The sequence below is a fragment of the Plectropomus leopardus genome, chromosome 18, assembly GCF_026936395.1.
Source record: "Plectropomus leopardus strain MGB_pleo_1.0 chromosome 18, ASM2693639v1, whole genome shotgun sequence".
Classification (NCBI taxonomy): domain Eukaryota; kingdom Metazoa; phylum Chordata; class Actinopteri; order Perciformes; family Serranidae; genus Plectropomus; species Plectropomus leopardus.
Genome location: NC_142193.1, coordinates 16,611,792 through 16,625,931, shown reverse-complemented (window position 1 = coordinate 16,625,931; position 14,140 = coordinate 16,611,792). Strand labels below are relative to the sequence as shown.

General features: G+C 40.7%; 1 protein-coding gene across 1 annotated transcript in view; it reads right to left on the bottom strand.

Annotated features, from left to right (window-relative positions):
- Nucleotides 1–14,140, bottom strand: part of col5a3a (collagen, type V, alpha 3a) — a 118,742-nt gene that overhangs the window by 10,416 nt on the left and 94,186 nt on the right. The window contains exons 28-50 of the mRNA XM_042504860.2: nucleotides 14,007–14,051; nucleotides 13,575–13,628; nucleotides 12,928–12,972; nucleotides 12,735–12,788; nucleotides 12,537–12,644; nucleotides 10,471–10,524; nucleotides 10,075–10,128; nucleotides 9,929–9,973; nucleotides 9,663–9,716; nucleotides 9,280–9,324; nucleotides 9,044–9,097; nucleotides 8,887–8,940; nucleotides 8,009–8,062; nucleotides 7,791–7,898; nucleotides 7,349–7,438; nucleotides 7,136–7,189; nucleotides 6,837–6,944; nucleotides 6,420–6,527; nucleotides 6,254–6,307; nucleotides 5,970–6,023; nucleotides 5,755–5,862; nucleotides 5,566–5,619; nucleotides 1,207–1,260 (exon numbers count right to left, since the gene is read on the bottom strand). Of these exons, the coding sequence (XP_042360794.1) occupies nucleotides 1,207–1,260; nucleotides 5,566–5,619; nucleotides 5,755–5,862; nucleotides 5,970–6,023; nucleotides 6,254–6,307; nucleotides 6,420–6,527; nucleotides 6,837–6,944; nucleotides 7,136–7,189; nucleotides 7,349–7,438; nucleotides 7,791–7,898; nucleotides 8,009–8,062; nucleotides 8,887–8,940; nucleotides 9,044–9,097; nucleotides 9,280–9,324; nucleotides 9,663–9,716; nucleotides 9,929–9,973; nucleotides 10,075–10,128; nucleotides 10,471–10,524; nucleotides 12,537–12,644; nucleotides 12,735–12,788; nucleotides 12,928–12,972; nucleotides 13,575–13,628; nucleotides 14,007–14,051 (1,512 nt within the window). The remainder of the gene's footprint in view (nucleotides 1–1,206; nucleotides 1,261–5,565; nucleotides 5,620–5,754; nucleotides 5,863–5,969; nucleotides 6,024–6,253; nucleotides 6,308–6,419; nucleotides 6,528–6,836; nucleotides 6,945–7,135; nucleotides 7,190–7,348; nucleotides 7,439–7,790; nucleotides 7,899–8,008; nucleotides 8,063–8,886; nucleotides 8,941–9,043; nucleotides 9,098–9,279; nucleotides 9,325–9,662; nucleotides 9,717–9,928; nucleotides 9,974–10,074; nucleotides 10,129–10,470; nucleotides 10,525–12,536; nucleotides 12,645–12,734; nucleotides 12,789–12,927; nucleotides 12,973–13,574; nucleotides 13,629–14,006; nucleotides 14,052–14,140) is intronic.

The window sequence follows — 14,140 nt, the reverse complement described above, 5'->3', positions numbered from 1 at the left end:
AGAATAAATACTGACAAACCTTAAATTAATTAATTAATATTTAAAATGCAAAATCTGACAGACAGAAACAGAAAAAAAACCACCAAAAAAACAAAAAACAATTCTAACCTTCTGTGAAGTTGTTTTGACGAACATTTCCTTATGAAATGTAGCATGCAGATGCATTTATTGTTCCAGCTAATTTAACAATCTCTGTATGTTGATTTGAAATGTTGTCACTATGAATGTTTTCAAACAAATACTTGAACTGTATTACAAAGATGGATGTGAAAGTAGGAAACAATGGTCCACACTACAGCTCAATATGCATTTCTCTTTTATTCAGTTGATGTTTTGGCCATGGTCAAAGGTGGAACATGATTATCTAATCACCATCTGGCGTGTGACTATATAACATAACACTGCCTGCGTCTGACTGTTATTGCTGATCTTGAAGAAGGCCCGAGGGCCCAGACATAATATGAGTCTATTGTCTAGTCTAGTCTTTTGCCAATGATCAGCACGTCACCACATTCCTTGGTGTGCATTACTTTTCTGTATTATATTAAGATGGATATAAAGAACTTGTTGATATAAACTGTCTGAATTGTGCCCCGTAGGGTAATTCTTCTTTTACTTACGTTAGAGTACCTGCATGTGTAATGACACTTTATTCCATCTCTTTAGTTCTCCTGGACTCGCTGAGATTGTCTCTGTAATATCACAGCCTGTTCTCATGCATTATTCTTATGTATACCTATAAAAAGTAAAGCACTAGAATTGGTATATAACCCAAATAATTGTGACGGATGCGATCACATGATCATTGGGCTGACAAGAATAAAGAAGGAAGTAGTATAAAAAGACAGGTTGGAGTGTTGGATTTGTCAAAGAAACACAGGATTGTCTTCCAGGAGACTGGTGTTCATGTCCCATGTAAACTTTGAGTTATTTTGACATGATGACCTACTGCTTCTTTTCCAAAACCCAACCTATGTAACTTTGTGTTAAGTGCATAACTTTATAGCACCCAACTTTTTCTCTCTTAGGGGGTGCTAATTTGTGAGTAGATTATTCATAAGATATCATTTGATGCACTGTATTTAAGTAAGATATCATACAAACCGTTGCAAGAAGATTTGTTGAATTTTACAATCATGACCATCTCTAAATTAAATGTGTAAATAAAAACAATAAATGAATAAAAGAAGTAATGCTGCGATTTACCTCTCCACCTATGGGCCCCTGAGGTCCTCGTGGGCCATGCTGTCCTGGAGGACCCTGTAGAGAGAGAAATGAAATGTTTTTCATTAGGATCTCAGTGCCGACAATAAGAATATACTGCATCAATAAAACAGAAATACAAACTGAATGTGAGCTAGGGGTTGGCGGGTGCCTCTTAAAGTAAATGAGCGTTAGAAGTCAGGCCATGGTGGATTGCTTATGCAATGGGCCCAGTATCTATGATCATTATCGTAGTGACATGATGAAGACATCCAGACAGGTCATTACCCTCAATATGACACAAGCTCTGATTCTTCCCTCCCCTTCTCTCTCTTATTCTCTCTTATTAATAAGAAACCTCTAGCCTGTGATGTGTAAGACCATATTCTCTCAGCCACAGTGACGGCATGTGATTTGACTCGTCTGTGCAGCTCAAGAGAGAGCGGCAAGCAATTAATCCTTACTGTGCTCAGCTTCAGTTTCAGTTGAGTAGATGTTGAGCTGCGCTCTGAATCACTCTGAAGTCTTGGAGGGAGCCTTGTGTTGTAAAGACACTGAGACAGACAGACAGACAATCTGCCCAGAGAGAGACTGTGTGGGACTAGAGGAAACACATATCCTTCTGCCGGAGAGATACTTGAGCATTAGAGGGGAGAATTCTGTGATCCGCAACGCTCACACATGAATGAAACTTCCCCACTGAGTCTTCAGCATCTCTCCTCTCCCATCTTTCTCTCTCTCTCTCTCTCTTTCTCTCTCTTTTGTTTTTGGTTCCATTCTGATGCATTCCCTCCTTAATCTGGCTGTGGAGAAGAGGGGCTATAGAGAATCTTGTTGAGCGTGTGTTCATGGTTGACAGCGTTGTGAGATGACTGTCACAAAGGAGGATGCTCATTAGACAGCCAAGGCTGAGGCTAATCTGATTAGCAGCTGTCACACCGTCTTCCTGCTCACAATCGGAGCCACGCCTCTTCCTTCCACTCCATTGCTCTGCTGCATCCTCTCTGTCACTCTCTCTCTCTTTTCTCTTATGTTTTTTTTTTTCCTTTTACATACAGGACCAAATTTCATTCTGTGGGCTCGTCTTTCTTGCACATGAATCCACTGTCTACTGTGATTCACACTCAGCTTTGAAGATCAATCACACTTTGTAAAGACGAGCTGATATTGTTGTAGGCTTTATGGTTTCTTTTCGCTATTATTATTGTTGATATCAATGTGGATAACAGAAAGATATAAACAATGCCAAACAGACAAAGAGATATGAAGAACTAAATTAAAAGAGGAGTTGACTGGAGAGCAAGTGTTTTTTTTTAACTTCAGGCTGTATTCTTTCACAGGCAGCACAGTAGCACGGTACATGATATGTGCCATGGTAATATGGTTGACTTGTTTGCAGCTACTTAGCAGCAGTGTTGGGAGTAAGGCGTTACAAAGTTACAAGTTGCTGTAATTCCTATACTTTTGACGGTATCTAGATATGTAATCAGTGAGTTTTTCAAATTGTATAAAACAATTGCAATTACTAAAATTTAAATTAAAGAGCTTATTATATGTTACTTGACATGTCTTGATCAAAATAAACAAACAAACACAGCCTATTCCCCAGATTCTTTTATGGGTTATGATCTACCGTCACCCATGGTAATGCGCAGATGTTGATGTTGTGTGAGAGGCGCTCAGTCCTTCTGTCTCGTGTGAGTGTTTGAGAGAGAGAGAAGAGAAGGTCGATATTGCATGCAATGTTTCTGTTACTTATTAATAACTTAACATTACTCGAAACACTGCAGGACCACTAGACACCCTAGCTTAAAGCAGCACTATAGATGTTGTGAATCAATCAATCAGCATTAGACTGTCGCAGCACACAATGACCAATGGCTCTGGCAGCTTGCGCTTGCTCTCCAGGAAATAAAGAATTCTTTATTTCCCTTCACAAGATCAAGGACAAAAATAAGCCTATAGTGGGGGGTTATATTCTATGTGCAGTATTTGAATTATTGTCAAGGTAACCAAGGATAAACCTTTATAACTTTTAGCACTTTTATTTCATTAGGCCTATCATGATGAGAATTTACTCTAAATGGTCTGAGAAACAGTTATTTCATTTCATTCTGCAAAAGGAGTATTAAAAACTACCCACTGATGCTTTATTTGAACACCCACCCAGGCTAAAAGAAATAGGCCTATCAAAGCGTTGTTTTTTTCTCTCTCCGCTACAATCATATATTAAATTTGGCAGTTGTCTTGTTGCTGACTGCCACAGCAACACTACAGAAATGTGCCCTCATTTGAGAATTAAGGCAGATATTTAAAAGTAACACAAAGGTTACTCTACCTGGTAACTAGTTTATTTTATATGCAGGAATTGGTAGTCATTTATTTACTTTTGAGAGAAGTAACTCCTTGCTGTAATTTATTACTAATTGTCAGTAACTTGGACAACACTGCTTAGCTTAACTAACACTTCAAAACCCCACACAAAGTGAAAGCACTATTTAGTTGTTAAGAGTATCATGATTGTGAAATCCCTCTATTGTATGGATTATAATCACTGTCTTTTCCTATACTTTTCTGGAGCAGAACCATCAATAATGTTATTACTTAAATCTGTGCTTTTTTTGTTTTTACAAGTCACATTGTCTGCTTTGAGAAAAGCCTTGTGAAACCACAGATTGTGCGGATTAGACTGATAGGTGCTGAGAGCTGTCAAGGCTATTATAATGGAAACATAGCTCTTAGTAATCTGTGAGCAGAGGCGCAAAATCAATCTTATTTTTTTTAACAGTCTCAACACTAGACTGCACCAAGTGTAAAAACTATTATGGGTATACTCTAAAGATCTGTCAACACCTCTTTGTATAACCTAAACTGTACTGAAATTAATCACGGACCAAGCAAACTGGGTTAGACGGAGTAAATTTCAATGATTATCAGCGAAAGACAAAGGTTTGTTTACAAGTTTTAAACACAGCAGCTGGATAACCACAGCTACCACTAACAGACAGAGTCAGTGGCACTAATGAAAGTTTAAATAGCTGTGGTGGGTTGTGTGTGTATCAGATACAGTTAGCAGACTGCTGATACCTTGAATCTTTGCAGTACTATAATGATCTGGGTAACTGCAGGTTAGATAGAATCTTCATACGAAGATCATTTCTGTCTTTTATTTCCATGATATGCAATCAAAAATACCATCACCTTAAGAAAAAAAATTACCATGAAACTCCCTTTTTTTCAGTATTACCCTCTTGTGAAGCCAGTATAAGATGTATTCTATGATACCATCAGATGCAATAGAGATGTTTTTCTTCTGACTGTAACCTGCTGCATTTCTAATACCTTGTTTTTTGTGCTGAATTTACAGTAAATTTCAATTTCAATAGCTTACATGTAATACAGTATTAGGCAACTGTGTCAAACTGTGCCTCAATAACTAGTGTTGCGGTAATTACATTTCATCATCAATGCTAGTGCTGTTAGCTAAAGTTAGCAATTTCAGTCTTCAGCAGGCAACTGCACTTTGCCAGTGTAGCCCTTAATCACATGCTGGCTTCCTAAATAGGCACTCTTGCTTTTGAATGTGTACTCAGTCATCAAAACTCTGAGCACCCCTGATCTACAGGTATCAAGCAATGTCATTACACTCACAGTAACACATGTACTCAATGTGTTAAGGTACACCTTGAGAGGGGCCTACTGATGAATTTGTGCGCACCATCTAATTTTTCAAAAGAAAGCGGGATGCCCTTTATCAGTTTCTTGGAGGAAGCTATCACATGCAAAAATGCATTAATCAAACTTGCATCTTGTGAGAGTATCAATAACACATGTGAGAAACACCCACAATGACAGAATAATGCCTTCAGGCACGATAAAGATATTTTTGTATCACCTGTTTGAAACTCTGAGAAAACACTGGGCTGAATAATTATCTCTGACAATTAAGTGTTCACATCTTAACAAATAAAAGTGTTTCCAAACCATAAACAACAATGTAAATTTACACTATTTGCAGAAGCTCTGCATTACACCCTAAATATTCCAAGTAAATAATTCATTGTTTTTCTACTAATGAATGCATACGTTTGATCTTCAAAAAGATCTGTTAAACTGCTTTGATAGTAGAGAGAAATTGAGAATAGTGGATGAAGTACAGAAACATATTTGAAGGTTTTTAGAAAGTGAAGAAAAGTCAAGTATCAGAGTGGCTCCAAGACAAGTCAAAATCATCATAATAATGAAGCAAAGTGTGAGATGTCTGTAAAGTGGTGCTGAGAACAGACTCGAGACAGACATTGCACCAGAGCAGTGGACTTGAGATGAGTGTTATATGTGCTGAGATTGCTGAATCGCACTCACCATTGAGCCAACATGCCCGCTCTCTCCTTTCTCTCCTGGGGGTCCTGGCATTCCCTGCAAATGCAGATACGGTGAGCAGTGCAGTCTCAGGCATGAAATGGAGAGAAATATAAACTTAAGTCTAAATGTAAAAGTGGAGATGAGCCAATAGAGATAGTCAGTTTTTTTTAAAAATTGATAGTCACTTACCTGTAGCCCAGAAGGACCAGTTGCCCCCTTAAAGCCTCTGTGTCCTTCATCTCCTTTCGCCCCATTCATGCCCTGCTGCCCACGTGGACCTGGCTCACCATCAGCACCCTGTAACAAACACAGACAGGTCAGCACTTAACACTGCATAACTTAAACCAACTCAGGTATAGAATTATGTGTCTTCACATGATGCACTCTGAGTTTTTGTAACATACTGGCAGTCCTGGTTGACCCACAGGCCCTTGACTTCCAACAGGTCCTGGGGGTCCCTAGAAAAGCAGTAGAGCCATTCAATACACCGCAAAAAAATTCTTTCTTTGACTGCAGAAAGACATGATTAAAACCATCTGCTCACTCCATAAGATGATGCACGGTCCAGGAAAACAGTTTTTAAAATGAATTGCCAAAAACTCATTATAAGGCAGTTTGTCCTCTACCTCCCAGTGATGCAAGGTAATCATGCAATGTTCGGACTATTTGCAAAAAAAATCCTACTAACAGCTTCTCCTTTGTCTCCTTTGCTGCCCTTCTGGCCTGGTCCTCCTGTCTCTCCCTATAGAGAAAAATGCACACATGTGAACACACACAAACACACACCAAGTCCAAGCGTCAGCAAGCACTTTGCAGCAGCAGTGCAGTCCACGCTGGCTGTCCAGTGTAACTACCTTGTCTCCATCCTCTCCTGGAGGCCCAGGAGTTCCCGCAGCCCCTGGCAGCCCGACAGGTCCCTGTTCACCGTCCTGCCCAGCCGGCCCCACAGGCCCCTTCTCTCCCTGGGGAACAGATGGGAAAACAGTTCACATCTAGCAAATGCCACAATACTTATTATCCTCATATAGCGGCATGACACTTTGATTAATGTATCATACCAGGAAGGAAACTCGCACCCAAGAAAGCAGGCATTCACATTCATATATTCTCTCGCTGTCTCCTTTACCTCTCTCCTGCCCTCCGTCTCATAATGACACATTCAAAAGCAAGAGTGCATGTTGTTTATTACCCAAGGGTGGGATGACATGGTATAGTATGTGTAAGTGGACACTGTTGCCTAAAAAACAAATTAGTAATGTTCTAAATCTTACTGGCTCGCCTTTCTCTCCCATCGGCCCAGCAGGACCCACGCCACCGGGCCGTCCTGGCTGGCCAATAGCACCAGCCGGCCCAGCAGGGCCCCTCTCTCCAGTAGCACCCTGGAAAGAAGTAGAGATGAAGAGGAGAGGTGCGCATGTCACATGATTCACTCTTTGATTTAATGCAGTGGTCACGAGCAGTGATCACCATGGAAACAGCCTCCTGCTTCACATGTCCTAGAATTCTATATGACATAGAGGCTGGGCAGAGAGCAGGGGGTTGAATGGAAATTTAATCAAATCAGACTTACAATAGGTCCTGCAACACCAGGTAGGCCTTCTCCACCCTTCAGACCCGCAGGACCCTGGAGAGACAACAGTGAACAGTCTTCACAACTGAGTGACAACCACATCCATTACGAGATTTATCGACAGTGAATTACAGCAGTGATCTAATCGCAAGATGAGCATTTCAAGAGAATCTGATGTTGACAGGATGTGAAATATATGGAAGTTTGCATTACCGTTGCACCAGGAGTCCCTCTGCTCCCTCTGAAGCCTTGGAGCCCAGAAGGGCCACTTTTACCCGCAGCTCCTGATGGACCTGGGTCTCCCTGGAAACCACACACACACACACACACACACACACACACACACAAACACACACACACACGTGATTAGATATAAGCCAAGTAGCCAGCAGACAGCAGGCCCTTATGCAGTCATAAATCACACCAACCAGCAAGTCACACCAAGAAGGAACATTTATCTTTTATGAGCCATAATACACTCAACACCGCGAGGTTTCCGCTGTTATTTATTAGCAAATTAGTGGATAGGATGAGACCCAGGAGATAAGATATTCAGGCAGTGCTGAGACAGTCCTTGGGCTTTATCTAATATAACAGTAATAAGGTGATGCTGGTAAGTGATTATGATCTTGACATTTGGATGAAAACTACTCACCTTGGCACCCTCTTTTCCAGCAGATCCAGGTAAACCATGCTCACCTGGTGGTCCTGGTGAACCCGGATGGCCTCTGTCTCCAGTTGGCCCTGTCTCACCAGATTTGCCCTGAAAATAACCAAATTACAAAACACATATCACATAACAGTTATTTTAAAAAGGCATTTGAATATAAACATGTTTGCATGAGAACCTTATATATGGGCTCTTCCTCTTACCTGCGGTCCAACAACTCCTGCTGGGCCGGGGGGTCCGTTCTTGCCTTGGAAGCCCTGAAGAATGAAACAAGCAAGTTGGTGATCCTCAGTGTTGAAACAGAGTTCAGTAATGGCCTCTCAACTTGCACTTTGACTTCCGTGATTTGCTGCTTAAGTCATCGCTTTTGACTTGTTTGCCGCATTGACACATGCAGTAGATCATGTTGACTCTCAACTCTATGTTAAGTTAACAGATTGCTGCAGGGGTGACGTTTTTTTTGTGGGCCGTCACAGAAGTTAGCATTGTTCTGGTTCCTATGACGAAAAGTCAATGGTGTTTTTCCTTTGGATTTTAGATTTTTGCAGAATATTATTTCTGTGGCAAAACAGCATTTATAGATGTTTTATTCATAAAGATAATATGCACAAATGAACACAGATCTTATGATTCTTGAAGCCTAAATGCAATTGCCAGAAGTAAAATGCTAACATTAGGTTATAAACAAACTACATCATGGTTGCAATACTATAACGTCTCCACCACAACAAGTTTGTAAAGCCGTGTCCGGCGTGATGATAGTCTCATGTAGCCACTTGTTATCAACCGCTTTTTTTTAAGACATGTAAAAAGCTTCAAAATTCGTTAGTGGGGTATTTATTGATGTATGTTGTAGAACAAAATGTCTCTTAAGCTTGTGTTAACCACAGACCTTATTTGAACTGGCACAGAGCCCATTCAAAAAACTCAACGACCTCGAGACAAGGGAACCAGAAGTGCAAAAAAGCATTCCCAGATTTTAGTACTCATTCCTGCAGCACTCTATGCTTGGATGTGCACTTTACATGTATAAATGTTAAATACAAATTATGTAGCTGTACTAGGAGTTAAGGTGACTCACAGGTTCTCCTCTCTGGCCTGGATGACCTGGTAATCCATCTTTTCCAGGTGGACCCTGAAAGGGCAGCATTTATGTAAACATAAAATGTGAAATGAGGTCATAATGAGTGACATTAAATCAACAGGCAAACAAATACAGAACATCGTAGCCAACTCACATTAGGGCCTCTAGGTCCTGGTTCACCGTTTCTTCCCTGTGGTCCTTGGGGCCCCTAGAAAATAATAACACAGATTGTCTGTACTCTGTCTCAAACCCCAGATTGCATTTTCTGCTTGTCCTATAACAATTTATGAGGCCATATCTGAGATGCCAAGATATGTTTTTTCAGGCTTCACTTCTATGGTCTTATATAGGTGTTGCATGTTCAGTTTTACCCAAGAGTGAAACAATTACCTGTTCTCCAGGGAATCCTGGAGGACCATCTTGTCCAGCAGTACCCTACCATGTACAAGGCAGAAGACAAATGAAAACACAGTACAAAAATATGCACCACTCAAACATTCTTAGTTTTCTATCTGACAACAAATCTTTGGCTTTCCCAAGATGGTCTTAGAGGGTTGTAGTGTAAAGTGAAGCATCCCCTGCCAGACAGTCGGCTCGCACTGCACCAGATGGCCTGACATCGAGGAGTGCACAGCAACAACCAGCTCCAACTCGGTTGGCGCATTCATCTAGATTTTATGAGTCAGCCAGGTGTGTGTTTATGTGACTGTACCTGTATGTGTATATGTTTTTGTTTATGTCAGTGTTTGTGTTTGTGTGTCACTATTTGTCACCTTTTCTCCGGGCTTTCCAGTGGGCCCGTTTGCCCCTCTACCCCCCCGGGCTCCCTAATGGAAAAAAAAAGAACATCCTGATTAGCACACGCCTAACTCCACTGGAGGTGAAAGATTAACGTCTGGTGATGGGAAAAAACATTGCAGTAATATAACAGCATGCCTCCCACAAGTTGTGGTAAACTGATGGTATCTAATTAGAGCAAAACTTTATACATTGAGAAAAAGCATGGTGGCTCAGGCATGGCAACTTTAGCTGTACTCACATTAGGACCTCTTTGACCTCCAGTCCCTGACTGACCGGCTGGACCCTGCATTGTAGAAGTTAACAATTATTTATCAGCCCCAAAACAGAAAAGTTTACATATTCTGCAGCAATCAGAATGTAATAAAATGTCACCACAGTCCTCACCCTTCGTCCTTTCTCCCCTGGGACCCCAGCGACACCAGGGAAGCCAAGTGATCCCTGGAGACACACATAGAGGTTAATCAGCCTCAGTCTTCCATTCATCACACATCACCCCCGATGCCTCATTAACGTATAATTAACCACTGTATCAAATTAAAGCAAATCTAATCCATGGGCCCAACAGAGACTTAAATACACCATTCATCAACATGTAATGAATTGATGTCACTAATGAACTATTAATAAAATAGCCTTTTTTAATAAGCCATTTATCATTCTTTATTTTTAATCAGACAGGAAACAGTCCAGCCAAAGACGCACATCATGCTGCTTAAAGCTCTGATAAAGGAACCAGAGGACATATTAACTGATCGTAATAGCTCATCAATGCTAAATCACCTTAGGACCTTGTCTTCCCGGGTATCCTGGCAATCCAGGCACACCAAGTTTACCCTGCAGAGAGAGCAGCAAAATGAGAAGGGAGGAAGAAATAAAAAAAGGAAAAAAGTACATAAAAACCATTAAATTAGGGTTTTTTGACATTCTGCTGACTATGCATGCACCTATACAGCAGGATATCTTTTAAATTAATGCATCGAGTGATGACAGAAAGATTAAATGCTTAAAACATGCACACACTGGTTTGGTGGCAGCTTTGCCTTAGGAATGGGCTGTAACCAGATGTAATAAATGTGAGGGCATTAAAATCCATATGCCCAGTTTTTCAGTGGTTTTCAGACACTCATTTTATAAGAAAGTTTTGTCACAGCAGAGCGAAAGAAATGTAACTGTACCACCTAACATTATCATGGCTACAGCAGCACTATTCAGGTTTAGATAAGAGTTATCTCATAATTTGGCAACCTTTTCAATCTCTGTATTCTCCTCTTTTGTGTCCTAACCTCGTCTTGTAATGTAAACGAAATCTTCCGAAGGTTCCATAGTGTAAAAAAGACAGATTCCTATTTTGGTTTTTTTTTATATATAAAGCAGGTATAGGTGCTTTATAAATACTATGAAAGTATCAAAATGCACAATCAACAGAGAAATGCACACATGTCCATATTCAGAAACAGCATTTTAATGAGCTGTCAGGACCTCTGTGAAGTTGTGATGTCACAACTATACTAAACAGACCATTTCAAATTTGAAACATAAATACTGTAAATGGTTCTCTTTGTATTTCGTGTTGGAATATTCTGCAGTGTATGCAAATGACGCAAGCTGACAGGAAGTAAAGAAGGACCCAAGCAGTTCCTAAACCATCCAATTCTAGTTAAACTGTCTGTCTTGTCATATTCTGAAAGTCATGCACACCAGGGGGGAAATTATCTGTGCCAGAAAATAACCAGAGGGCTGGCGCACTAACAAATTGCCTGTAGCTAAGTAAAAACAATAGATATATGCATGTCAAAGGGTTATTTTAGCACCTAATGTCTACCAGAGAGGAGAAGTTACATTGCCTGTTGTCTGTTTATCTCATTGCCCCCTCTCCTCATCCTTCCTCTCTTGGAGAAATGATCCAACCGAATGGCCAGTAGTGACATACTTTGATATTTACAACTATTTGATTGAATCACCAGGTGAGATCATCATTTCAGCTAACAAAGATCAAAACCAGGTATTGCATAGCTTTTTAAGTGTCAACCTCTACACTTTTTCTCAGTTTTCAGTTTTATTTATATAGCCCATTATCACAAAACAAGGTTTGCCTCAGAGGGCTTTACAGTGTACAACATCCCTCTGCCCTTAGACCCTCACATCACCCAAGGAAAAACTCCCCAAAAAGAACCCCTGTACGATAATGGTAGGTGTGAAATTAGTAATTCTGGTCAAATTAGCAAAATGCTTGCTGCATACATCATACTGAGTGTCAGGATCCTAAAGTTCTCCCATATCATCTTACTGATACCTCCCATTTTATTGCTTAAATGCTCATTTTTTTGGCTCAGCAGCTTGTAAAAACAGAGTTAAGGATTCATCAACATGTTGGTAGTGTATCCTGCTGCAAAGTAGCTTTAAGCCATGTTTGTGTTATTTGCTTGCAGACATAAATGACAAGAAGGCATCGTCATGCAATACAAAGTCAATAAAGAGCGCTGAATTGTTTTCCCCCCACCAGTGGGGGCGGGACCTAAATGCGCCAAGTCCCTATAAAGATAGCAAGTGCCACTACAGTTATTCCCCCAGCTGCCATGACAGTGCAGATACGCCGAGATACAGAAGACCCAGAAACATTGCCCATTCAGAGCAGACTGGGCTTTTTTGGGAAGGGGGCTTAAAGAGGACGGGGAAAAAACAAAACATTTCAGACAAAGGGTGAATACAGGTATATTCAGGCAGGATAGGATGAGAAAAAATCTGTGTTTTTTTAACATTAAAGCACCTAAACATGTTCTATAAAAAACCCAAAACACAATTATGAACCATAAAATGATCATTGTCTGGGACCTTTAAAAATGTACCTTCTCTCCAGCTATTCCCAGAGCTCCCGCATCTCCAAGGGGTCCCACCTGACCCTTAGGACCCTCTGGTCCATCCTCTCCACGAACACCAGGAGCTCCGTTATCACCCTAAAGTCAAGAATGAGAACAGAAGGAATGTGACAATTTGATTTCCACTGCGACAGAAGAAAATTATATGTTATTTGTTGGCGCCCTCACCCTGTCTCCCTTGATGCCCATGTCACCTTTGAATCCAGGGAAGCCATCTTCTCCCTGTGATGCATTGAGGAGAGTTCTTGTCTAATGAAAACTCTTTCATGATAAATGGCGTCATTACGTAGTAATTCGTCCAGTGTCCTTCCAGTTCCATTCTGCAGTTTGACAACAAATAAAGACTATTTGTCTCACTCACCTTCTCTCCTTTGCTCCCCTTTAGGCCCCTAACTCCGTCTGCTCCCTGTGGAAAAAGTGGAGAATCAACAATCCAACATCACTCAAAAGTCTAAACTCAAAAAAATGTCTCCGGCCATCACACAGAAAAATCACTAGCTGCCTGCATTTCCAGAAATGCCCCATCTCAAAACACTGAAATGATTTATAAGTGCCTATTGATTTTCTCTTGACCTAACATCGCTCTGTTATTGAGTAGTTATTGACCTTACATTCATTTCATACAGATGATTGCCAACGAGGTCAGGCTTCCCCTAGACGACGTTGAGCCAAACTACCAGATAAAATACCAGACATGTGAATGTGACAAAAACAAAGCATTTCATGACAGCTTTGCTTTTATTCCTCAGTTTCAAAAAGCAGTCAAAATTAACTGTTCCACACCTACACAGCTCTGTTCTATGACTCTCCCATCCGTCAAATGTTCCCCACTCTGTTGTTAGCAGTCCCCTTGAGAACTGAAGTGCTTTCCCTCCACCTGTCAACTGTCAGTCATAGACTCAAACAGCTAGTCCATCACAGGTAAACATACTCGCTGAATGAAATGTGCAAGGAAATAAACATCTCAATGGACACTACACCTGACATCATGATGCATTTATGTCTCACCTTGACTCCACGGGTCCCTGGATACCCAACAGGCCCCTGAGCACCTGCTACACCCTACATTTAAAAAATACAAAACAAAAACAGTTTTTTTTTAGTTTTAACAGGCGGTAGCTTGGAAATCAGTATTTTTTACCAGATATAAATAACACTGCACTCAGTCACCACATCTTTGATTGGCAATGAGCTTTTTCAAACAAAAAAGATGATGCTGATGAGTGCGCGCAGCTGACTCTAATGAGCTAATACTCTTGCACAATAAAGATGATGACATTGTAGCAACACAATGATTATAATGATAAGAGTGAGCATTATTGTAACCTAATGTGAGTGTGTGCACAGTTACAACACATTGCAAGAAAAACTGTGATATTGCACTATTAATATCTTGCTATGGCACTACAGTAGACAAGCCTCAGATATGCAGTTACCCACTTGGATGCCTTTCTCTCCCGCGGGGCCCTCTCTTCCTGGGTGACCCTGAAACAGCAGAGAACATGAATTAGATTGACTTAGCACCACTGCAAATACATCATTATTGTATTACTCCTTGATGGAAATTTCCAAAT